Here is a 21,428-nt window from a genome sequence, read left to right as displayed (position 1 = left end):
CCAGAGCAGCATCCCCACTGAAGGGGATGAGGGGGGGCTCCTGCGCTTCTGTTCACTCAACCTATTCGATTTGCAGACTCTTGGGACCTCTGAGGGCAGCCAGGCTGGCTTTTCACAATGTGTTTCAAGGAATCTTAGGGTTCCTGTTAGGATGGGGGATAGGGAGGCGGGACTGGAGCTGATGAGAGTCCAGACCCTCACCCCCACTCCAACCAGAGCACCCTGCCTTCACCTGGTTTCCAATTACATTTCTCTTGAAAGAAGAATCTTTGCTGTTTTAAAAGTAAAAAATCTTTGATGGAGCCCCACCTCTTACCTGGTGCAGATATCCCTTCTGTATCATGCCTTCTGGACCTGTTCCCATCGGTGCAGCCTCTGGCCACATTCCTGTTGCTGATGATGCATGAGCAGTGCTGAGTTCCCAGTGGACAAACCCAAAGTGGTCTCTGCAAGTGTGGCTCTTGTGCCTGCCATTGGGGTTGGCATTTTGGTGTGTTCCAGCTGGGTCCCAGCACACCCCTTGGCAGTGGTCTGCATTTCTGTGACCTTCCCTGGCTCACACTAGGTGAGACTGTGTTAAAATGCACATTGCTGGGTCCCATTCCCATACATTCCGACTGAGTGGATTTGGGGGCATCTGGGAATACGTACTTCCAAAGTTTGGCAGGGGCTTCTGAGAGAGCAGGTTCAGACACCAGCATTGCAGGCAGCTGGCCAAGGCCCCTCCCCAGCAAATCTCAACCAGGCTGAGAGCGCTAGAAAGTCATTTTGTTTTACCCACAGTTTTTGTTCCTTGGACAGAGTGACTAACTTCATTAGAGCCTGTAGGGAACCACTGATCTGAGCCAGGGTTTCCCAAAGTGGGGCGCCTTCGTGTGTTGAAAACATTGTTAAAACGTAGGTGAGAAATCTCTGAGAGTGTGGCCTGGGAATCTGGTATTTTAAGCAAATTCTCCAGGGATAGCCGCTAAGTCCAATTCCCTCCACACCCCTAAAAGGTAAGAGAAATGGAGGATCAAAAGGTAAAAGTGACTTGTCCCCAGTCACAAGACACATTTGTGGCAGAACAGGTTCTAGACACTGAGCCTCAACCCTCAGGGCACTCTTCAGTCCCAGCACTTTTCCAAGACTGAGGCTCTTCGTCATCTGAGGTGCCCCACCTGGCAGGTGGCACAGGGCGGGACTCTGCTATCTGGAAAAGCTTCAGTTTACAACTCCATGGACATGACCTTAGATTTGACCAAGTCAGTGTGTGAGGAGGGGTAAGGGGGGTGGCCAGAGTGGCCATGCTTGCAAACGCCTATCTCCACCCTCTGCAGGTCTTGCGGACAGGTCAGACAGGCAGACATGACCAATGCATACAAATGGAACCCCACTTTATTAGCAGTTAGTTCGAGATTGTACATTAATGGAGGAAGGTTCCCACTTTTAACACAACCCAAAACGGCTGGTTCGAGAGCCCTGATCAGGTGAGCTGGGTAGTGCCCCCCCTTTCCATGCCTCTCCCCACCCCCACAAGGGAAGGAAACCTCGGCCTGCCCCCCCAGCATGCCCCCCACCCTCCAGTCAGCCCTCTCCTCTCCCCGGGAAATGACATGAATTTCATGCACAAAGTACAAAAGGAGCCCTCTTGCTGATAAGAAAAGCTAGTACAGTCATGGGAAACCTCTCCTCCCTCGTTCTCCTCAAGGGCCACAGAGAGGAAGGAGAGGAGGGTGAACTTATTAGGATAAAACACAGCCAGAGTCCCCACACAAGACCAGTGCCCATCCCTCGAAGGAGCTGAAAGTACGTACCTCCAGCAGTCTGAGCTGGCGAGGGTGAGCCTGGGGGCAGCCAGCTGGGGGTGGCGTGTTCCCCAGCCTCCCCTCCGAGGCGGAGGGGGCGGGGTGGGGCCGTGCCTGGGCCCTCCATCCTCACTGCAACTAGAGCAGGCCCGCTTCCTTTTTACCATTTGAAACCCCTGCTGTGGCTCCCCCTGCTCACTCTATGAATGGGGAAATCGAGGCCCTGAGAGGACAGCTGTCACACAGCGACTAAATGCCTGAATGTACTCATTTGGGATGAAATTTCCCATCTCCCTCCTCCAGCCCAGTGCTCTCCTCCTCATGCCATAATTCGCAGGAAGTGGTTCCCTAGCTAGACCCTTCCCTCGGACATCCCGGGCCTGGCTCTACTCCAGTGCACACAGACCACAGGCCTCCAGGAAGTGAAGACTCAGAGAATACAAGAGAGGGAGAGAGAGAGAGAGAGAGAGCGAGCCCTGGCCGCAGGAATGCTGTTTGGTGCCCTGTGGTTCCTCACCGGGATCAAAGGGGGCAGCACAGGCTCTTCTAAGCCAGAGACGTCTTGTTTCCAAGAGGCTCTACGCTGCTTGCCCCAGCCTCGGCCCAGCTGTGAAGCTGCCACCCTCGCCTTCCCCTGAGCTCCTGGAGCTCTAGCTGGCCCCTCTGCTGGTTTGGCACTTGGTACAGGAGACAGCAGAGCGGCACCTTCGGTTGGAGGGAAGTTGTTCAGTGAGCACAAAAGCAATAATCCACACGGCCTAAGTTATTCTTGATGACACAGAGCTAGGGGAATTTGTCCCATGATGTCAGGAGGAAACAAGCAGACACATGCAGGATGCGGACTTCTCCAAGACAACAGGCCCACTGATATCAGAAATAACGTCACATAAAAAATCAAAGAGAGCGGAAGGGGAACTTTTCAACATTTGATGAGACTGAAAACACCATTACACAATGCAATGTGTTCCCCTTGATTGGATCCAAATTCCAAAACCAGGTATAAGACTATGGATTGGGGAGCAGATGTGAGGATGTCGCTGTCCCAGGTGTGATACTGGGCCACAGCATAGGAGAATGTCCTAACTCTTAACAGATGCAGGCTGCAGCATTTTGGGGTGAAGTCTCATGATTTTTACTTTTAAGCTAGTTCAGAAAAAAACTATGCTGAGAAAAAACAAATGTTCCAAAATGTTAATTAAAAATTTAGATGTTGGGTAAACGAGCCTGTGGGGTCAGCCCCACTGGGGGACCACTGTTCTCTGTGGGTCAGCCCAGAAGTTTTCTGCTCCGGGGGACAGACTGCTGCCCCCTCACCTGGGCCCAGAGGTCCCGGCTGCTCCTGCTCAGGGATTTGGAAAAGGCCCATCACAAGATGCCTGCCTTGTGGGCGGCTCTGGAACCCCGAGTGACGGAGGTCGTGTTAGCTGGACTCCCCCCGTGCCCACCCTGCGGGGCGAGGGCTCGTGGTGGGGCCGGCAGAATGGATGATGGAGTCATCTACACAACGTAAACTGTTTCTCTCTGTCTCTCACTCTCTCTCTGGCCAGACGCTTACGGTGAATTAGGAACATTAAACAAGTTGACACTGCTGTGCCCACTGACCTCTGGTTCTCTCTCCTAGTGAGGAAACCTGGGTGCTCAGCAGCCGTGAGCCCCTGGGGGCCTTTCTGTCCCCCTCTGCAATACCTGCAGGTCCTGGCAGTGGATCCTCGTGAAAGGGTCGTCAGTGAGAAGGGCAGGAACAGCAGTGACCAGACTCACAACACGTGGCAGGTCAAGTCCCCTGCCTCCCAGAAGGGCCCGGACAAAAGCCCCAGTATCTCCTCTGCTCCCACGGGGTCTCACCCCTGCCTGCTCCTTCCTCGGGCCAGAGAAGTGGCACTGCCGGCCCATCAGGCCTTCGGAGCTCCGAGAGCCGGGGGTGGCATTGAGGCCTGGAGGGTAGACTGTGGAAGGTGGGCGCTGGAAGGTCCTCACGGGTCATGAAGAATGAGCCCCTCACTGACAGCGGGGAAGTGAGGCCTGGGACCCGCACCGTGGCAGCCGCTGCGGGAGCCCGGGTCCACGGTGCGGGTGCGTCTGCGTGAGCACACAAGCCAGCGTGCCGCCCTGTCCTGAGACACCACGCTCCTCATCCCCTGCCGGGTCGACAAGGCCCAGGGCTCCCAGGCTCAAAGGCCCCGACGGGAAGCGCAGTGGTACCAGGAAGCCACACGCAGCTGGTCCCACTAAGTAGCTGCCCTCTCCATCCCAGTGCAGAGCTTGGGGAAAGGGAACTGGTTCAGAGCCAAGACAGGCCCAGGCCCCGCAGGCTGGGAAGGGCCTTTCGAGGAGGGAGAGCAAGACAGGGATGCACGTGCAGATCTGAGAAAGCGCAAAGGCACCCTGGCTGGGGAGAAGTGGCTTGTCCCTCTGTCCTGCAGTGACCACGGGTGGGACTGAGGGAGGGACAGGAACCTGGCATAGAGTAGGGTCCCAAGGAGGGCTCAGAGGCAGTGTGGCATTGGAAGAGGAGCACTGGACTCAGAATCGGGAGCTGCAAATTCAGTTCTCGGTCCTGCTCCCACCAACTCTGTGACATCGGCCAAGGAGGCCCCCTCCCGCCATTTCCATAACCGGAGGGCCCGTCCAACCCCGAGACGCTACAGTCTTCTGAACACAACAAGGCTCTCCAGCAGGGCCTTCCCAGCTGTCAGTTCGAAGCTGAACTGGCAGCGGGAGGGGCTGGGGAGAGCACCCCAGTTTAGTCACTTCACATTGTTAAAAGGGGGGTAGGAGCAGACCCCGACCAGAAAGCAGCCCAGAGACCCGCTGTCTGCAGGGGGCCTGGAGACAGCTCTGGGGGTCCCTGCGGGCCCACCTAGCACCATGTGAGGGGAGGGGACAGGCCAGCCTTCGGCCGGGGTCGCCCACTCCAACCTGGCTGTTTCCTTTGGCCGAGATTCCCCCAGGTCTCTGCATTTCATGAAGCCAGACTTCCTAGAGAGAGCAGGTCTTCCCCGTGTGTCTCACCCCCTCTGGGCACCTGGCACAGCCCTGGACAGCCACGGTGCACGGGAGCGAAAAGGGACAGCTCTCCCAGGCACCTCCGCACCGTCTCCTCCGGGCCCCGGACGCAGGGAGACATGGCCGCCCCCTCCCTTCCGTCTCATTTTCGTGCATGAGGCTGGGGCTTGCCACCATTTTGTATGACTGAATTAAAAACAAACCCAACCAAAAAAATATAATATATATATATACAAATTATATATATATAACACAGTGCGACCCCAGCACCCAAAGTATAAACTCTGGCACCAAGAAATAAAACAAAATATTAAAATACTTTAGCTTCTTAGTATTGGGGAGATTAAGGGTGCCTCTAGGAACCCTCAGCCGCAGGACGCCGGGTAGAGCCGTCTCGCCAGCTCTGCCTGGTGCCGGCCGGGGGCCAGGGCTGGCTGGGCGTGGGGCGGCGTCTGTACACTGGAACATGTCTACTGGCAGACAGCTGAACCGCCGCAGGCTTTTACCACAGGAAACACCACGCGTGTCCTATGCCAGGGTGAAAAGGGGGCGGGGTGGAGGCCTGGGTCTCTGGGTCCCAATGGCATGGCAGTGCCCCAGGGCCCTGAAGCAGGCCTTGAGGACTGGGTGGATACTGTAGGAATCAGCGATTCTCTCCCCAAAAGGGGAGGTGAGGCGTGAAGGTATGAACCCGAAGGTGTGTGGCAGTTCAGAGTCCTCTCGAGGTGCCACCCTCACGTCCAGCCTAGCGACCGACTCTGGGTGCCCGACTGGCCCCTCGGGAGAGCCTGGCTTGGGACAGTCAGGGGAGGCCCAGTCTCTCTCCCTGGTTTGGCAGAAGGCCCAGCTGGCTCTTCTCCCTCATGTCTGGAGGACAGGAAAGATATGGCAGCTGACACCGAGGGGCGACCCTGCTGGGGCAGGGAGCAATGGGACGAAGGAGAGGGTATGGTTGGTAGAACACAGTGAGGGACAGAAAAAAGAGTCTCGTGGACCCCCTCCTACCAGGGAGTGGCCTCCGCACGGAAGGCTGTGAACAGAACGGACCTCTGGTGGCTCGGGAGGTCCGAGAGGCTGCAGGCCAGCACTGGAGGCTCCGAGGCGCTTGTGGGCCGCCTGGGCTCTTCTCCTGGCCCTGCCTGGGCCTCGGCAGAGTATTGCTCGTAAGTGCTTGGCCAGCCCAGGCCCAGCTCCCTGTTCTGCAGGTCAGTCTGGCTCAGCGCACGGCAGGACGTCCCTGCCGTCACCAACGTTCAGTGTGGCTGCGGCGGCTGCAGCTACCTGGTGTTCTGGAGGTCCTCCCGCAGCCAGGTGGGCAGCGTCTGGCCCATCTTGTAGAGCAGCTTAGAAAGCTCAATGTTGTGGTCCCGGTAATAGTCCTTCAGGAAGGCGCGGGACTGCAATAGGAAGGAAAGCGTGGCTCTGGGGGACATGCTCACTCAAGGGAGACCCCTCCTCTTTAAAGCCACCATGCTGTTGGTACCATCCCATTCGCCTAGGATTTACTCGCAATCTTCCTCAAATGGGTGGTCTCCAAAAGAAAACTCCTACCTAGTAGGAGTACCAAAATACAGCACACAAGGTCAAAATTCTTGTGATAGACAGAAAAGAGAGAATTCATCAAAACCAGGGGCAAAAGGGAAAAGGCAAGCATAGCAAGAGCCACAGTGTATGACCTTTCCCCTATGTCCTTTGACCTGCCCAACTCCAGAGACCCCTCCCAGCCTTTGAGAAAGCTCCTTTACCCCTCCTTGTTCTGAATTCCCAGAGCCTGGATCTCTCCTACTGCCTTGGATTCTACTCACTGGTGCGTTGACTGACTTCCCTCTGAGGAGGGAACTCCTAGCCTAGGAGTTCCTTGAAGGCAAAGACAGGTCTGATTCATCCTCAAAGCCCCATAGCAGCCAGCCCTCAGGAGAAGGTAATAAATACTCATCTGACTAACTCAATTCTGACCCACCATATCCCAACCCATATTTCCTCCTCTTTGGAACACCATCCAAAAAGTTCCAAGGCCATTAACGTGCTGGGCATGGGGTGAAGGGGGGAGAAGGCTCCCTCCAGTGCAGCCCCCCATCCACTTGTCCACCTGCTGCAGGCAGCATGTCCACCACTTACATCCAAGTCCATCTCCGGGTATTTCCGGCCCTTGCTTTTGCCCAGACACTTGGTCTTCCCTCCTTCCAGCAGTTGGCACCAAAATCCTTTCTTTGGATCAAACCTGTGGAGGTAGGGAAAGCCTGTAAATGGGAGCTGGCCTGGCCCACCTCCTTCCCACCTTAAGGCAACGTTCACAGACCCCAGGAATGGCGGAGCCTGGGAAACTATAGAATCCACGCCCCTCGGCAGTCTGGAACCCACAGATCATGCGGGGTCGATACTTGCATCTGTTGGTCCACGTTTTGTCCCTGACTCCACTAAGCCTGCCTGCCTGCCTGTCTTCCAGGGACAGGCATGCTTAACTACAATGGCAGATACTACATTTCTTCATAGAAGTTTTCCCACCCCTGGGTGGAGAATGCTCAGGAGAGGCTTCCTGGACCATGAAGGCAGGGCGTGCTCACACTGTGGATGACGGCAGGAGCTGGGACTGCCAGCCAGGGGACAGGAGGCTCAGAGCACGTGAGCTGCCATCCGGGAAGTTTCGCTGGTGGAGTAAATTTCAGAAATAACAGCATGAGACTGCCTTTGGGATTTGAAGTCCTGCTGGGCCTTCGAGAGCATTTTGGGGAGAGAAGATCTGAAGCCATCCCAGGGAGGGGAGGCATAGTGGCATCAGGAATTCAGCCCCAGATCAGGAGCCATTAGAAAATTCTGGGCATCAGGACAGCAGGAAAACGGAATTCACTTCTGGCAGGAGAAGGAAGGAGGGATTTCTGAATGGGCCACAGGGTCGGCACAGAGAGTGGTGATGATGACAATGACGACAGCAGCTACATTTATCCAGCATTACTCTGTGCCAGGCACCAAGCTAAGAGCCCCGCATGCATGCTTTCCTTCAACACAGTGACCCCAGGAGGTACGGATCATCACCTTAGTCCCCAGTCAACAGGTGAGAAAAATGAGGCTTGAAGAGCAAAGACCTTTTTTTTCCAAGGTCACGCAGCTAAGGAAGTCGCGGGTAAATGTGGGGCCCTAACGCAAGCATCCCTGATGTCAAGCATCCCTGATGTCGCAGCCCACACCCTTAGTTGCTCCTCCTTCAAAGTAAAGGACTGACTTCCCTTCCCCACCTTCAACTTCCAAGGTGAGAAGGGAACATTCTTGCTGGGAGACTCTCCTAGGAAGGTGGCCAGGGGAAGTGGCTTTATTCCTCCTCTTGAGACCCCCTCATCTAGCCGAAGGTGTCACTTGCCTGGGACATGGCCCTGGGAGACAGCCTCTGCCCAGCCCTGTGCCCCTGCAGCACGAGCTGGCACTTACTCATCTGGGGGGCACTGTCAGCACCCCGGCACTGGGGTCAAATGACTGGGATTATGAGCCATCGACAATAACTGTAGTTTCCTTTTCCTGAAATTATATTTAAGTCATAATCTAATACTAAGAAAGCTTGTGGGAACTGGAGCTGCTCATTGTTGGTCTGACTGACTTAGATAAAACATTCTGAAATGAACACCCCGGGAATGTGACCAGATTCATCACCTCCCTTTTCCTTGAGTCAATACCTTTATAAATACAACTCAAGTTGCATTAATATTAGCTTTCCTGCTGAGCTGCCATCAAGGACATGTGTGCTTTCTCACACTTGTTGATGCTAATTGACCAGTGTCTCTCCCATAATCATTCAAGCCGTTGGCTTTTGGCCCAGCTGCCTGCTCAGGAAACCCTATTTGAAGGCCAAGGCCACACTCACGCCAAGGTTTTGTGGTAGTCAATGGTGTTGGTCACCCCGAGGAACTTCTGTACAGTGTCCATCACCTTGGCAGGTTCTGTTCGCAGCAGTTTGCCATCCAAGACCAGAATCTGGAAGAACAGAAAAGGGAGAAGGATGATCTGAGCCTGTTCTCACTCCAGTGGCAAATGGGCCCCCAGTTTTCTGAGTCAGCAGCCATGGTTACAAACTGAGGTTGCTGCACTATGGAGAATCTGTTTCCTCCTCCACCTCTGAATGGCAGGTGTCCCCAAATGTCAGCTTCCCTTGACTAATGTCATCCTTTCCCAGAGTCTGAGCTGTCACCAAACCCTGCCCACCCCTCTTACCCCTACGACACCCCTCTCTGGCTGCTCCCCAAGCTTCTGGCCTACATGTTACTCTCCTGTCTGAGTCCTCCAAGTTTTCCTAAAACGTGTCATGCAATCTGGTCCCCGTAGGGATATAGACCCTGTTGTGAAGGGACAAGGACTTGGGGAATTCTCACACATCAACCTTGGGATAAACAAGACTAAAACTTTTGAAGACCCCAAAGGTCTAACTTGCCAGAGATGGCATTTTGGCCCCATGAGTGCGGAGAGAGGTTCTGAGGCCCTGTGAACTGTGATTGCCCTCCCAAGGGTGAGGGACAGGCAGCTACCTGGCTGGCGTGAAAGGCGCTGAGCCAGCGTTCAATGTGGGTGGCATACCAGCCGGGGACCAGACAGCGGTTCTGGAGGGTGCGTAGCTTTGAGGAGGCATCGGGCCCAGCCGTGATCACCTCATGGAAGGTGTACTTCAGGGCCACTGGGTCATCGTGGGCTCGTTGGTGCTGTGGGCAAGGGGGGAGGATCAGCATGTCACATGGAAGGCACAAAGGCGGAAGGCACTATGAGGCAGCCAGAAGACCCTGGGCTGAAACCAGGAACCAAGGATTCAAGTCCTGGCTGTTTCCCATCATCACCTGACCTCAGGGAAGTCATTGGCCCCTCCAAGCCCTAGTTTCCTCATCTTTGCAAGACATGAGTTGGACTAGAAAGAGATTCCAAATGTTTGTTATTTGCACACGAACTCTGTAATTTCTGCAACATCCATAAACTAATCCATAAAAAGTATCCCCAATGCCAACACACTTTTCTTTACATTGATTCATCTTTCTTATTCACATACAGTTATTTCAAAATAAAACCCACTATCCCCCCCATAAATGGAAAATTAGAACAGTTGTCACATACAGAAAGTTCATAAATACAATAAAAATAATGCAATGTTCTCAAATGCCAGCCAGCTACAAATGTCTGCTACAGGTTGTGACCTGGAAGTCTGTATTCTTCGTTGAAGACATAGTCTAGCATTGTTAGAAAAGACTTAAGTGCCAATTGCACCAAATTAAGAACTTCTCCTTTATATCAATCAGAACGCTTTATAGATGGTTTGTCTGTCCTGTCCCTAAATTTAGAATATTTAAGATGGGACCTTTGGGAGGTGATGAGGTTAGATGAGGTCATGAGGGTGGGGCCCTGGTGATGGGATTAGCACCCCTTGTATGAAGTAACACCAGAGGGTTCAGTCTCTGCCACATAAGGGAGAGGCAGTTGTCTAAAAGTCAGGAAGAGTCCTCTCACCAGGAACTGGACTGGTGGCATCTTGGTCTTGGACTTCTAGCCTCCAAAACTGTGAGAAACAAATTTCTGTTGTTTCAGCCATCCAGTCTATGATATTTTGTTATGACTGCCCGAGAAGACTATGCCAGAAGGATTGGGACAGAATTGAAAAGGGGGAGAGGCCAGGTTTGAATCACCTGAAATAATACCATGGGCATTGGCACCTGCAGAATTCCCACAGTCCAGAGATCAGGGACCTGCCAACCAGGGGGACCCCTCACCCGTCCTATACTCCCACTGAGGGCCACACCCAGCTCAGAGGAAAGGGGAGGTCGGTGGGACTGGACAGCAAAGAGGGTCTGCAGCCAGCCCCCTGCCAGCAGTGTGGGCGCAGCAAGGCCCCAGAGTAGAGACAGTCACCTAGAGTACCCAGGTGAACAGGCTCAGAGGTGACAGGGAGCCGCCTAAAGTGGCCTGAGGAGGCCTTTCTGGACCAGCTGGTAGGCCGGGCGCCCCCAGCCCTCGCACATGGCAGGCAGGAGGGGACAACCCCAAAAGGCCCAAGCCTAAGCTCTCCTTTAAGCCCAGTGGAATGGTGCTCAGAAGAAATTAGGTCAGGTTATCAAAGTTAAAGGAAGTTCTACTTCTTACATAATCAAGTAAGGACTAGGAGTCACACTCTCCCTGGCATGGACAGAGTCCCGGTGACTTCCTTACCTGATCAGGCTTTTGCATCCTGCACTAAGAATGGCAGGCCCTATGTCTTGTCCTTCTCTGAATCCCCACCCCTGCCCCCACCTAGTTTCCAGCGAGGGACCACAGTCAGTAACAGCCCAGATCACTGTTCACCAAATCAAAGGAGAAACAGCCTCCACCTCTTGGTGTCGGACTGAGAAGCAGGACCCCAGACAAAGCTAGGAGGGTGGGCAGGTAACTGTTGGCTGGGATTCCAAGGATTTCTGCCTGCCTCCTCCACCAGGCTAGAAGCATATGGAGGTGGGGCTCTATTCTTACCACCAGCATGTCCCAGGAGCCTAGCTAGGGCACAGAGTAGGTGATGAGTAAATATCTGTTGAATGAATGAGTAGCTGAGTGGCAGACAGAGCCCCGAGCCCCCCACCAGGGCCCCGCCCCAGCCCAGCTCACCTGGTACCAGGAATAGGCCCGGTCTGCCGGGTTGATGAGGATGGTCAGAACCTTGGCTTTGGGCAACAGGGCAGCGGCCCGCCGGGGCGCCACTTCCGAATCAAAGTAGTTGGCGCTTTTCTCAAAGTAGAAGTCAGAGGTTGTATTGGAGGGGATGGGGAAGAACTCCATGTACCTGCAGGAAGCCCAGAGAGGGGGCTCGCAGTCAAGACTCATGAGGAAGAGGCGTGAGGGATACAGCACACAGGGCGAGGGTCGCTGGGGTTTGAACTTCCGAAAGCAAGTAAGGTGCATCGCTCCCAGGAAAGCAAGGGCTCACTTCTGGCAGGGAGTCTAGAGGAATGGCCACATGGCAGTCTCCCTTTTCAGAAATCCTTGGGGTGAGGAGGACCTGAAGGTGTACATGTGTGGTCTGGGTGGCAGCACGAGAAGGGATTGTGTCTTCATCAGAAATGGATGCTCCCAGAGTAAAACTGACAGGGCCCTCTCACTGCCTCTAGGGGGCGAGCTAGGACTGGGAGCAACAGCTTTTCAGGTGAACCTGCTATATCCCACCCAGGGTGACCATCTGCACCAGTCCTTTGGGACCGTCTCTTGGTTAAGGACCCCTCAGAAAACTAAATAAATACTCCAGACCCCCACCAGGGACACCTACTCAGGCAAAGTAGAGGTACATTTTTGGTGGTTCGTGGGAACCAAAGCCCATGAGGCCCACCCTAGTTAATGAGTAGGATCCCTGCTCTGTCCTGCGAGACGGATTCTCCAGGGTGGCCCCACGGTCCCTTCATCAGAGCCACCTGGGGGCTTGTGAGGTTCCTGCATCTGCCCCACACATATCTACAAAGTCAAAATCTTGAAATCTTGGCAATATGGCTGACGAATTGTTCTTTCTTTCCTCCTGAATTTTCTTCATAAAATGCATTTTCCTGTCCACAACCCATTGTAATACCTAAATCAAGACAGCTCTGAAAATGAAGCTTTCCCCCTTTTTTGCAGCAAAGCCCATTGGCAGCAAAACCTCACTTCTTCATCTTACTTAGTATAAATATTCCCATCCTTTGTCACAGACATACCGATGCATTTGCTAATGGGGTGCTGCCCCAGACCCTGCACAAGATGTGGCTAAATATTTGGTGTCACAGACCATTACCTCTCTGCAATCTGAAATGTGCTGGCTTCCAATGATACGTCTGGCCACAACAGGTTTTAGATAAGAGGTTGTACACATATTAGAGATATAGACAGGGAGACAGTTGGGAAGGTAGGTAGGTAGGTAGGTAGGCAGGTAAATAGAGAGATGAGAGATGAGAGAGAAGTACACAGAGAAAAACATACAAAAACAAAACCCAACAATGGAAGAATGGCCATAATCTCTCCACCCAGGTAAACCACTGACATAAAAATAATAAACAAGAGTAACATGGACAAGGTAAGAAAAGACAGAGAGAAAATGCAAAATGAAAACTCAGAACATAAAGCGATCCTCACATGGTCCCTACACCCCATGGTAACAGGTAACATGTTCTGGAAGAAGCTGCAATGTCAAACACCTCAGGGACTCCCTGAAGGCTATCGAGCTGCCTCTGAAGGACCCACAAGAACAGTGGGAAGGGCCAGCTCTCAGGTCAGAACACGTGGATTTTAGCCCCTGCTCTCTCCCCAGCTCTCAGGACCTTGGACTCAGGATGTTTCTGTGCAAGCAAGGGAGAGGCTGGACTCTGACTTCCAGTAGCCTCTGACCCTGGGCAGTAATGCAGAGGGGCAAAGGGCTTCCTCATCGAGTGTCCTGTCTATGACAAGGTTCCAACACCGTGACTCCAGGGTCACTGTGCCTTGTCCCTGTTTTCGGGAACTCTACTGCGTGTGAGCAAGCATCCGCTGCTTCCTGCTGTGACCACGGCAGACCTCCCAGGCAGGCTCTGCAAAGGCCGTCCTGTCCCGCTGTGGACTGAAAGGCCCACTCACCAGTCGATGCCTTTGTGATAGTTGTGGCCATTAAAAAACTGGATCTCCTCAAAGGTCTCTGAGCTGGGGTAGTTGCTGCTGAGGTCCGGGTGCATGCCCAGGAACTGGTAGAGGGCTGTGGTACCTGTGGGGACGGCAGGAGGCTGAGACCAGGGCCTGGCCCCCAACATGAAGGTGGGGCCTGAAATCCTGGGTCCTGGTTCTAGTTCCCCATTATCCACTGTGAGACCCTGGGGAAGTCCCTGCCCTTCTCTGGGACTTCGTTTCCACATCTATACAATAAAGGGTTATACTAAACCCAGCATGGCAAATACATGGCATGCATGTGAGTATCTCAACTCCCGCACCCACTGCAGACATCACTACTCCACCACAGCATTCTTCGTCACTAAATGAGGACTAGGCCTCAAAATCCTTCTCACCACTGTACTCCAGCAGCCACACCCAGCTCACTGCAGCCTCCTTGTAATCCCAGAACTAGACACCTTATGCTGGGCCCTTCCAGCTCCAGGCCTCTGTTCTCTCTGGCACTCAAGAGGAGCTCAGAGAAAAGGGAGCTCCAGACCCTCCAGTCTGCAGATGTGAAATTCCTGAAGGGCTAAGAAATCTGACTCAGATGCCTCCTCTTCCGGGTACCCTCACCCACACCCCCTCCACTACCCACTTCTCCTGCAGAGTTCATGCCTTCCTTGTGTGTGAGCCTATGGTTAACATGTTATAACGAGAGGCCCCAGCAGAGAAAGAGACTAGAATGGTGATTAAGAGTGTATGTTTTGGGGGTCACAAAGACCAGGGTTCAAGACCTGGATCTGCCATTTCCTAACTGTAAGTGTTAGAGGAAGTCACTTAACTTCTCTTAGCCTCGTGTGTTTGCTGTCAAATGAGGGGGCCCATTTGTACCTTATAGAGTGTGAATGGCAAGTACTTAGCAATCACGCCACCACTTCTCCCTCCTGCACCTGCGGTAGACATGACTAATGGACCACCTGACTAACTGATCGCAGTCCTCTTTGCCCTGAACCATTGGCCTGGCACTGCTTGAACTCACTGAGCAGCTCATCTGGGCTTCCCTGCCTAGACTCAGAGCCTCCCAGGACACAGGGAGAGCTTCCTGAGGCTGTGGTTCAGGACAGATTGAAGAATTCCATGCCCGCCCTCCACCCTGTTCCCACCTCCACACTGACAGGCAATTTATGTTCACTTCAAATTTACTCCTACTTTCTGGGAAAGAATGAGCAAGTTATTGGGGAATGGAACAGGGCAAGGTGATCCCCAGAATTCTGTGGCTGAGACAGTGGGCATGGGGGAGGCCGATCGAGAGTGAAGAGACCTGCCTGTTTTCTGGGGGCCAATGATGAGGAGTTTTGGGAAGCGGTCACATGTCTTCTCCTTGGACCAGATATCTTTGTGGCGTTTGTCCTCACAGGGGTCCTAAAACAACAGTGGAAGGGTTGTTAGGGAGCCTCCAAAATCCAATGAATGGACTCCCACTGAACATGGATTTGTTACTACACGTGTCCTTGTCACATCCCCTCCTCGGGACACTGGGCTGCTGGCAGGGCAGGCCCCTGGATCCATTCTGGATCAGGCCTAGCAAAATGCTCAGCCTGGTGTTTGGCACAGGAAGTCACAAGTGCTTATTGAATTGAACTGCCTGAGATGTGTCTCAACCAGAGGTCAAAACCATTTACTGTAAAGTTTAGTAAATCTTTTGAAATATTTAGTAAATATATTAGACTTGGAGACTATCCGGTTTGTCACAACTACTCAACTCCACTTTTGTGGCTTGAAAGCAGTTACAGACAGTACAGACAAGAACGGGCATGGCTGGATCCCAGTACAACTCTACTTATAAAAATAGACTATGGGCCAAAGTTTGTGGACCCCTGGTCTGAGCTATGAGCATGTCATAATTCCAGCTTCTGTTTCCAGTTTTTGATCATCCCCAGGGACAGACTTCCCCAAGAACTGTCCCCACCCCCATCCCCTCAGTTCCCTTTCCCATGGCTCAGGGCCTTCTGGAGTGAGGAGGGTAGAAACACTAAGTCTAACGAGGACAGGCAGTTGCTTCCTATACTTCATCTGCATTATATTCACTCACAGTTTTGTGCTGCTGTGTTTTCAGGGTCTGTGGATGAGTGTGCATGCCCATGGGGGAGGTGTATACGTATATGTGCACAAGAACAAGTGAGTGTGCCCATGCTGATGAGCCAAGGTGCACCTGAGTTTGCCCTTGACAGAGAGTCTGAGGGTATGAGGGTTGAGCCCCAAGCCCATGTCTGGAGCATGCATCTGTGTGCAGTGGGCATTCCATCCCTGCAACAAGGCCTCCAGGCCCCCACCCCCACCCACCTGCCAGAGCGGGTCCTTCTCCTCGGAGAAGATCTGGAAGTACTTCTGGGCCAGTTGCACAGGGGGCAGTGTCTGCAGCCGGAGGTTGGTCCAGGAGTGCAGGAAGCGCACCAGGTGCTTAAAGGTGTACAGGCCCAGGCGGTCATTCCCGTAGTTGGACAGGTGCGTCATGAAGATGCTTATCTGTTCCAGGGGAGGGAGGCGGGAAGCAGGAGCTGATCAGCCTTTGAGTCACACTTACCTCACTTCTGACCTTCTGGTCTTGCTTCATTTAAAGAGCCACTCAATGACCAGGTTCATCAGGCCATCGACAAACTTGCTGTGTGACCTTGGGCTGGGCACAGCCAGGTGAATGCAGGTCTGACTGACCACCAACTATAACAGGCCTGAAATGGGAAGCTGACCTACTGCACAGTTATCCGGGTACTCTATTTAATTTTTGTTGGTGGGAAGGGGTGAATGGGTGATAAGGAATATTTAGTTATCACAAAAAACTAAATAACACTGCTACTTGATATCTATTTAGTATCTTGATATCTATATTAAAACATGAATGATTATTTCCATTTTACAGATAAGGAAAGAGAGGCCCAGAAAGCTTAGGTGAATGGTTTAAACTATACATAATATATATAGTTTTTATATAGTTTAATATATTAATAGTTTACTATGTATATTAATATACACATTTATATATTTCTACACACTTACCAAGACTGGAAAGAGAACATGGTCTACAATGCTAACACTACTATATATATATTGAAGTGCAGGATTATAAAAGGAAAAAACAGACAGCTCAGATTCTCTGCCCAGGGTCATGCTGCAGGGCAGGGACAGAGCCAAGGCTGCAGAGTGGGTTTCCCAATCCCCGGCCCTCACACCTGCCCTCCTCCTACTCCCCAGGCCAGGAAGGCCTGTCTCAGGAAAGACAGGCTGTCCACAGTCCCTCCTCACCACCGGCCACAGCTGTGGAGCACTCACGGGATTGAGGAGCACTGTGAGGAAGAGCTCGCCCCCATTGATGATCTTGTCCAACTCGCTGGAGCCGCCAGGGTACTCATTGTAGAAGATGGTGTGTGTGAAGAGGCCGCAGGTCTGCCGTGGAAGGACCTGGGGATGGCGCAGAGAGGAGCTATGGAACCTCTGGGCATGGATGGGGATGGAAGGACCCTTCCTCAGAACAGCCAGGGTGTCTCCTATGTGACAGCACAGCCCCCCACCTTGAGGGTCTTCTCCCACAAAGACCCATAGCCAGGTGGGCCCACAGGCCTTGCTAGTCTCTGTACAAAATGGGCAGAACCAAAAGTCACAGAGATGGGATAGTGATAATACTTCTGGGGACTTAGACTATTTGTGCAGCACTGGTCCCTGACCCGGTTGCGAGCAGCTCTCCCCGTCACACGCTGCAATCCTGCCCCAGCATTAGAACCTGCCTGGTAGAACTCTTTGTTGTGCATCAGTTTAACTGTTTATTATCTGCTTTTTCTCATGAAACTGGGTGCTCCAAGAGAGCCGGGAACTTGTCCGTCTTATCAGCATCCCAGCTGGGAGTGAGTTCGAGTGCCTGGGGCTGAGGAGGCTTGTGGGCTGGTAGGTGGGTGGATGAATGGATGGGTGGGTGGGTTGTTAGGTGGATGGATGGATGGATGGATGGATGGGTGGGTGGGTGGATGGGTGGTTGGGTGGGTGGTTGGGTGGATGGATGGATGGATAGATGGATGGGTGGGTAGATGGATGGATGGGCGGGTGGATGGATGAATTGATTGTTGGGTGGATGGATGCATGGATGGGTGGTTGGGTGGATGGATGGATGGATGGGTGGGTGGGTGGGTGGTTGGGTGGATGGATGGATGGATGGATGGATGGAAGGGTGGCTAGATGGATGGATGGATGGATGGTTGGTTGGGTGGTTGGGTGGATGGGTGGGTGGATGGGTGGGTAGGTGGATGGGTGGGTGGGTAGGTGGATGGATAGGTGGATAGATGGATGGATGGGTGGATGGTGGTTGGATGGATGGATAAATGGATGAATGGACGGACCTGGCCTCCCCACAGCTGCCCCATCTGAGTTGACAACTCATCCTTCCAGTTACTCAGGCCAAAAACTGTGAAGTCCTTCTTGACTCATCTCTCTCTCTCCCAACCCAACATCTAACTCATCAGCAGGTCCCTCTTTAACTTCTAAATCAGTCCAGAAGCTGGTCGCACCCCAACATCGCACCCTGGTCAAGCCACCTTGCTGGGAAGATTGCAGCAGACTCCTAACAGATCTCCTGCCTCCCACTTTGTCCCCAACAGTCTCTGCTCCACACCAGAGTGAAAAGGATGGAAATCTTTTAAAAATATGAGTCAGATACTAACAACACTCCATTCAAAATCTTCCCATTTCAGGTGAAAAGCTCAAGTGCATCCAGCAATCTGACAAGGCTCTTCACCCATGATCTGGCCCGTCATCCTCTGACCTCATCTCCTAGTACCTGCCCCTCACTGGCTCCCCCTCAGCCATACTGGCCTCCCAGTTGGTCCTCAAACACACCCCACAGAAGCCACCCCAAGGCCTTTGCATGTGTCTTCTTGCCTTGGGTGCTTTTCCTCATAGAGAAGCATGGCTCACTCCCAGGAAGGTCCGCCCTTATTTAAACTAGCTTCTCCTCTCCTCTTCCCCGCTCTCCATACCTCCCTGCCCTGCTGGCTTTCTCTACAGCACTTATCACCCTCTGACCATTATGTGCTTAACTTATTTGTGAGCACACTGTCTCTGGCCACTAGAATGTCAGGTCTACAAAGGCAGGGGCTTCTGTCAGGTTTGTGCATGCCAGTACCCCCAGTGCATAGAAAAGCATCAGGCACACAGTCAAAGCTCACAAAATTTTTTTTAGTAAGCAAACAGATGAGAGATAGAGGCCTGTCCCAAGACCTCACATTAAAGAATGTTCATCCCCTGTCACAACGGCTAAGCAGGAGCTCATGAAAATGACCAACTTTCCCAGGGATGGAGAGCCTCAGATGCCACAGGGGCAGCAGAAACTGGCCTGAAACCCCTAAGTAGCTCTCCAAAGTCAAGCCTCCAGGACCACTGTGTGCACACCCGCCCCCGCAGCCAGGGCCCACTCACCATGATTCCATTGTGGATGAAGCCACGGCGGTAGCGGGCCGGCTTCAGGTGGGGGTACTCCTCCGTGCTGGTCACTCGGATGCTCCACACCTGCTTCCAGGCCTCGTACAGCTGCACGTGCACAGGGTATACACCCGAGTGGTGGGGTGCCACTGCGTACCCCATGTCTGTGGGAATGCCGTGCTCCTGGGGAGAGGAGGGCCAGGGCAGGGTGAGCATGGGGTCCCAGCCCCTCTGGGCCTTCTTTCCCCTTTGCAGAATGGGAGAAAGAAAAGAGGCTAGAACAGCAGGGCATGGGGTCCAAATCCTTGTAGCATAGATGGGTAAACTGAGGCCTGGGAGGGAAGGGGATGTGCTCCAAGTTTCCAAGTGAGAAACTGGTCGAGCTGGCTGTGACTAATTCTCAGCACAGTGTCATTTCCTGCCTCGTTGGGCCTCAAACTGGCTGGTGTGCCCAGGCTCAGCCAGCCCCAGGCCTCACTCCCGCCTGGCTGAGCACCTCCTCCAGCTTTCTGGAGCTCCCTTTCTAGCCTGAAGAGAAGAGCTTGGGCTCAGGAAACAAACAGGCCTGCGGTTAAGTCCTGGCTGGACTCTCATTAGCTGGTGTGGCCTCCCTGAGCTTTGGCTTCTTGTCTAAAGTGAGGCTACTGATACCCGCCTCCTGGAGTCTCTTTGAGGCTTCCTTGAGACAGTGGCTACAAACATGTTAATAAAAAGCTGTCAGACCAATCTGTGCAAGCAGCCGGAGGCCCACCGTCGGACCCCAGCCCAGCCCGAGCCCTCCCGGCTCTGCCCCATAGGGAATCTTACTCACGACAGCGAACTTCTTGTTCAGGGCCATCTGCTCAGCCAGCACAGACTGATTGTGGAAAAGGTGGGGCTGCATGTGGCTCCACATGTGGGGGAACCACCAGAACTCCTTCACATAGGACAACAGCAGGTCATCCCCAGCGTCCTCAGCGTCAGTACCTGCAGCCCAAGCACAGGCAACTCAGCCGGTTGCCCGCCCCAAGGTCCTGCAACCTGGACTAGTGCGCAGGGACTGGAAGGGGCACAGGGCCACACACACCCTCCCGCCCCCGCGCCAAGAACTTGGAACAGTTGCCTAAGCTACAGCACAGGAGCAGACAGCCCCAGTCCAGGGCCCTGGAATCCAGTCTAGAGCGCGACTTGGATGCAGTCTGTGACCTTGGCCAATACCTTCTCCTCTCTGTGCACTGCAGGCTTCACAGGTAATGGTACCAGGGTTTCTTCCAGCTCCGACACACCTGCTCCAATCCTATTCCCCCTTTTCTCTCAGGTCATTCATCCTTTACTTCCTGACCTGTAGAAGCTCTTTGCATCTATACAGCATGTTTCATTCTGTCTCGTGCATTACTACAACTACTTCTGCTATGTTGCTAAGGGTTGAGAATCTCAAAAATGTGGAGAGACAACCCAGTGTCACTCTTATTTGGCTCCAGGGCTATCTTGTACACTTCTCCCCAAGAAGGGCAGGCTAATAGAGTTTTGCCTGGAATTCAAGAGAGGCTTTCCTCACTGCAGCCCAACCAGAAGGCAGTGAGAGCAAATGCTCACTGCAGGTGACTCTCAGGTGTGTTCCCTCTAGCCCAGTCCCTGGAGGGCAATGCGTGAGGAATGGGAGGAATGGGAGGAACGTGGATGAGCCCAAAAGAGGAGAGAAGCATGAACCAGGCAGCCCACAGCCCTGAGGACTTGAAAACAAACTCATGATGGGGTGGGTACAATTACAGGACGTTTGCACTATCTATGCTATATATTTCTGTAATTTCTTAACATTCAATTACATTTTTAAGCAGAAGTAGAACCAATCATTTTAAAAGGTGGGGATGAGGGGGTGACACACGGGAGAAGACTCTTCCCCAGGTCAGCACAGCCTGTAGGTCAGAGACTCAAGCCCTGGCTGTCCCCAAATGGCCACTGCCTCGGGTGGTGACTGTCCTGTGAGCTGTTGGTTGGGGGGTAGGGGGTGGGGGACAGGGACCACATGTGCCCCTAGTGTGGCCCATCACACCACCTGCAGTGCTCTGAGGGTCTATCTGGATGTGAAGGCCCCTGGAATTTCCTAGTGGAGACACAGTCAGAGCCACTTACCTGTGTGGAAGAATTTCCCTGAGTAGCCCAGGTTGAAGGTGAAGTTTGGGATGTGTGTGCGCAGTTCATTTTGTGTATCGAACAGGGCCTAAGATGGGCGAAAGAGAAAGAAAGGGGTGAGGGATGCCAGGGGCCCTGCTCCTCCCACTGAGAGCCTAGAAGGGTCCTGCTGCTATAGGACCAGCTGAAAAGTCTGTGGGGCCCAGTAGAAAAGGAAAATGTGGGACTCTTACTCAAAGGCAACAGCAGAGCATTACACCTGTATAGGCCCTTCTGACCATGGGGTCCAGAGTGGCTGCACAGCCCCCTATCCGTGAAGCCAGTCTTGTGTGGCCACCGACACCAGGCTTCTGGCAAGATGAGTCCTAGGCGCCAGTCTGGCTCTGCTGTGTGTCCTTGAGAAGGCCTCAGTTTCCCCAAAACTACAATGGGGATAATATCATCTCCCTCATGGAGCTCTTGGAAAAATTAAATAAGATCTTGCAT

At 53.1% G+C, this 21,428-nt stretch overlaps 1 protein-coding gene across 4 annotated transcripts in view; it reads right to left on the bottom strand.

The window, feature by feature from the left end:
* Positions 1-1,359: 1,359 nt before the first annotated feature.
* Positions 1,360-21,428, bottom strand: part of NDST1 (N-deacetylase and N-sulfotransferase 1) — a 57,237-nt gene continuing 37,168 nt past the window's right edge. For 3 of the 4 annotated variants that reach the window (XM_090288416.1, XM_090288414.1, XM_090288415.1), the window contains exons 4-15: positions 20,943-21,030; positions 19,642-19,796; positions 18,828-19,013; positions 16,695-16,823; positions 15,711-15,893; positions 14,693-14,789; positions 13,359-13,482; positions 11,394-11,568; positions 9,305-9,475; positions 8,647-8,756; positions 6,912-7,014; positions 1,360-6,190 (exon numbers count right to left, since the gene is read on the bottom strand). In XM_090288416.1, the coding sequence (XP_090144542.1) occupies positions 6,071-6,190; positions 6,912-7,014; positions 8,647-8,756; positions 9,305-9,475; positions 11,394-11,568; positions 13,359-13,482; positions 14,693-14,789; positions 15,711-15,893; positions 16,695-16,823; positions 18,828-19,013; positions 19,642-19,796; positions 20,943-21,030 (1,641 nt within the window). In that variant the 3' untranslated portion in view covers positions 1,360-6,070. The other variant, XM_090288417.1, reaches the window with a different exon arrangement.

Source organism: Furipterus horrens, unplaced genomic scaffold, assembly GCF_987537825.1.
Source record: "Furipterus horrens unplaced genomic scaffold, mFurHor1.1.pri manual_scaffold_10, whole genome shotgun sequence".
NCBI classification, from domain to species: domain Eukaryota; kingdom Metazoa; phylum Chordata; class Mammalia; order Chiroptera; family Furipteridae; genus Furipterus; species Furipterus horrens.
The sequence above is the reverse complement of the archived record's forward strand: the minus strand, read 5'-3'. Positions and strand labels throughout refer to the sequence as shown.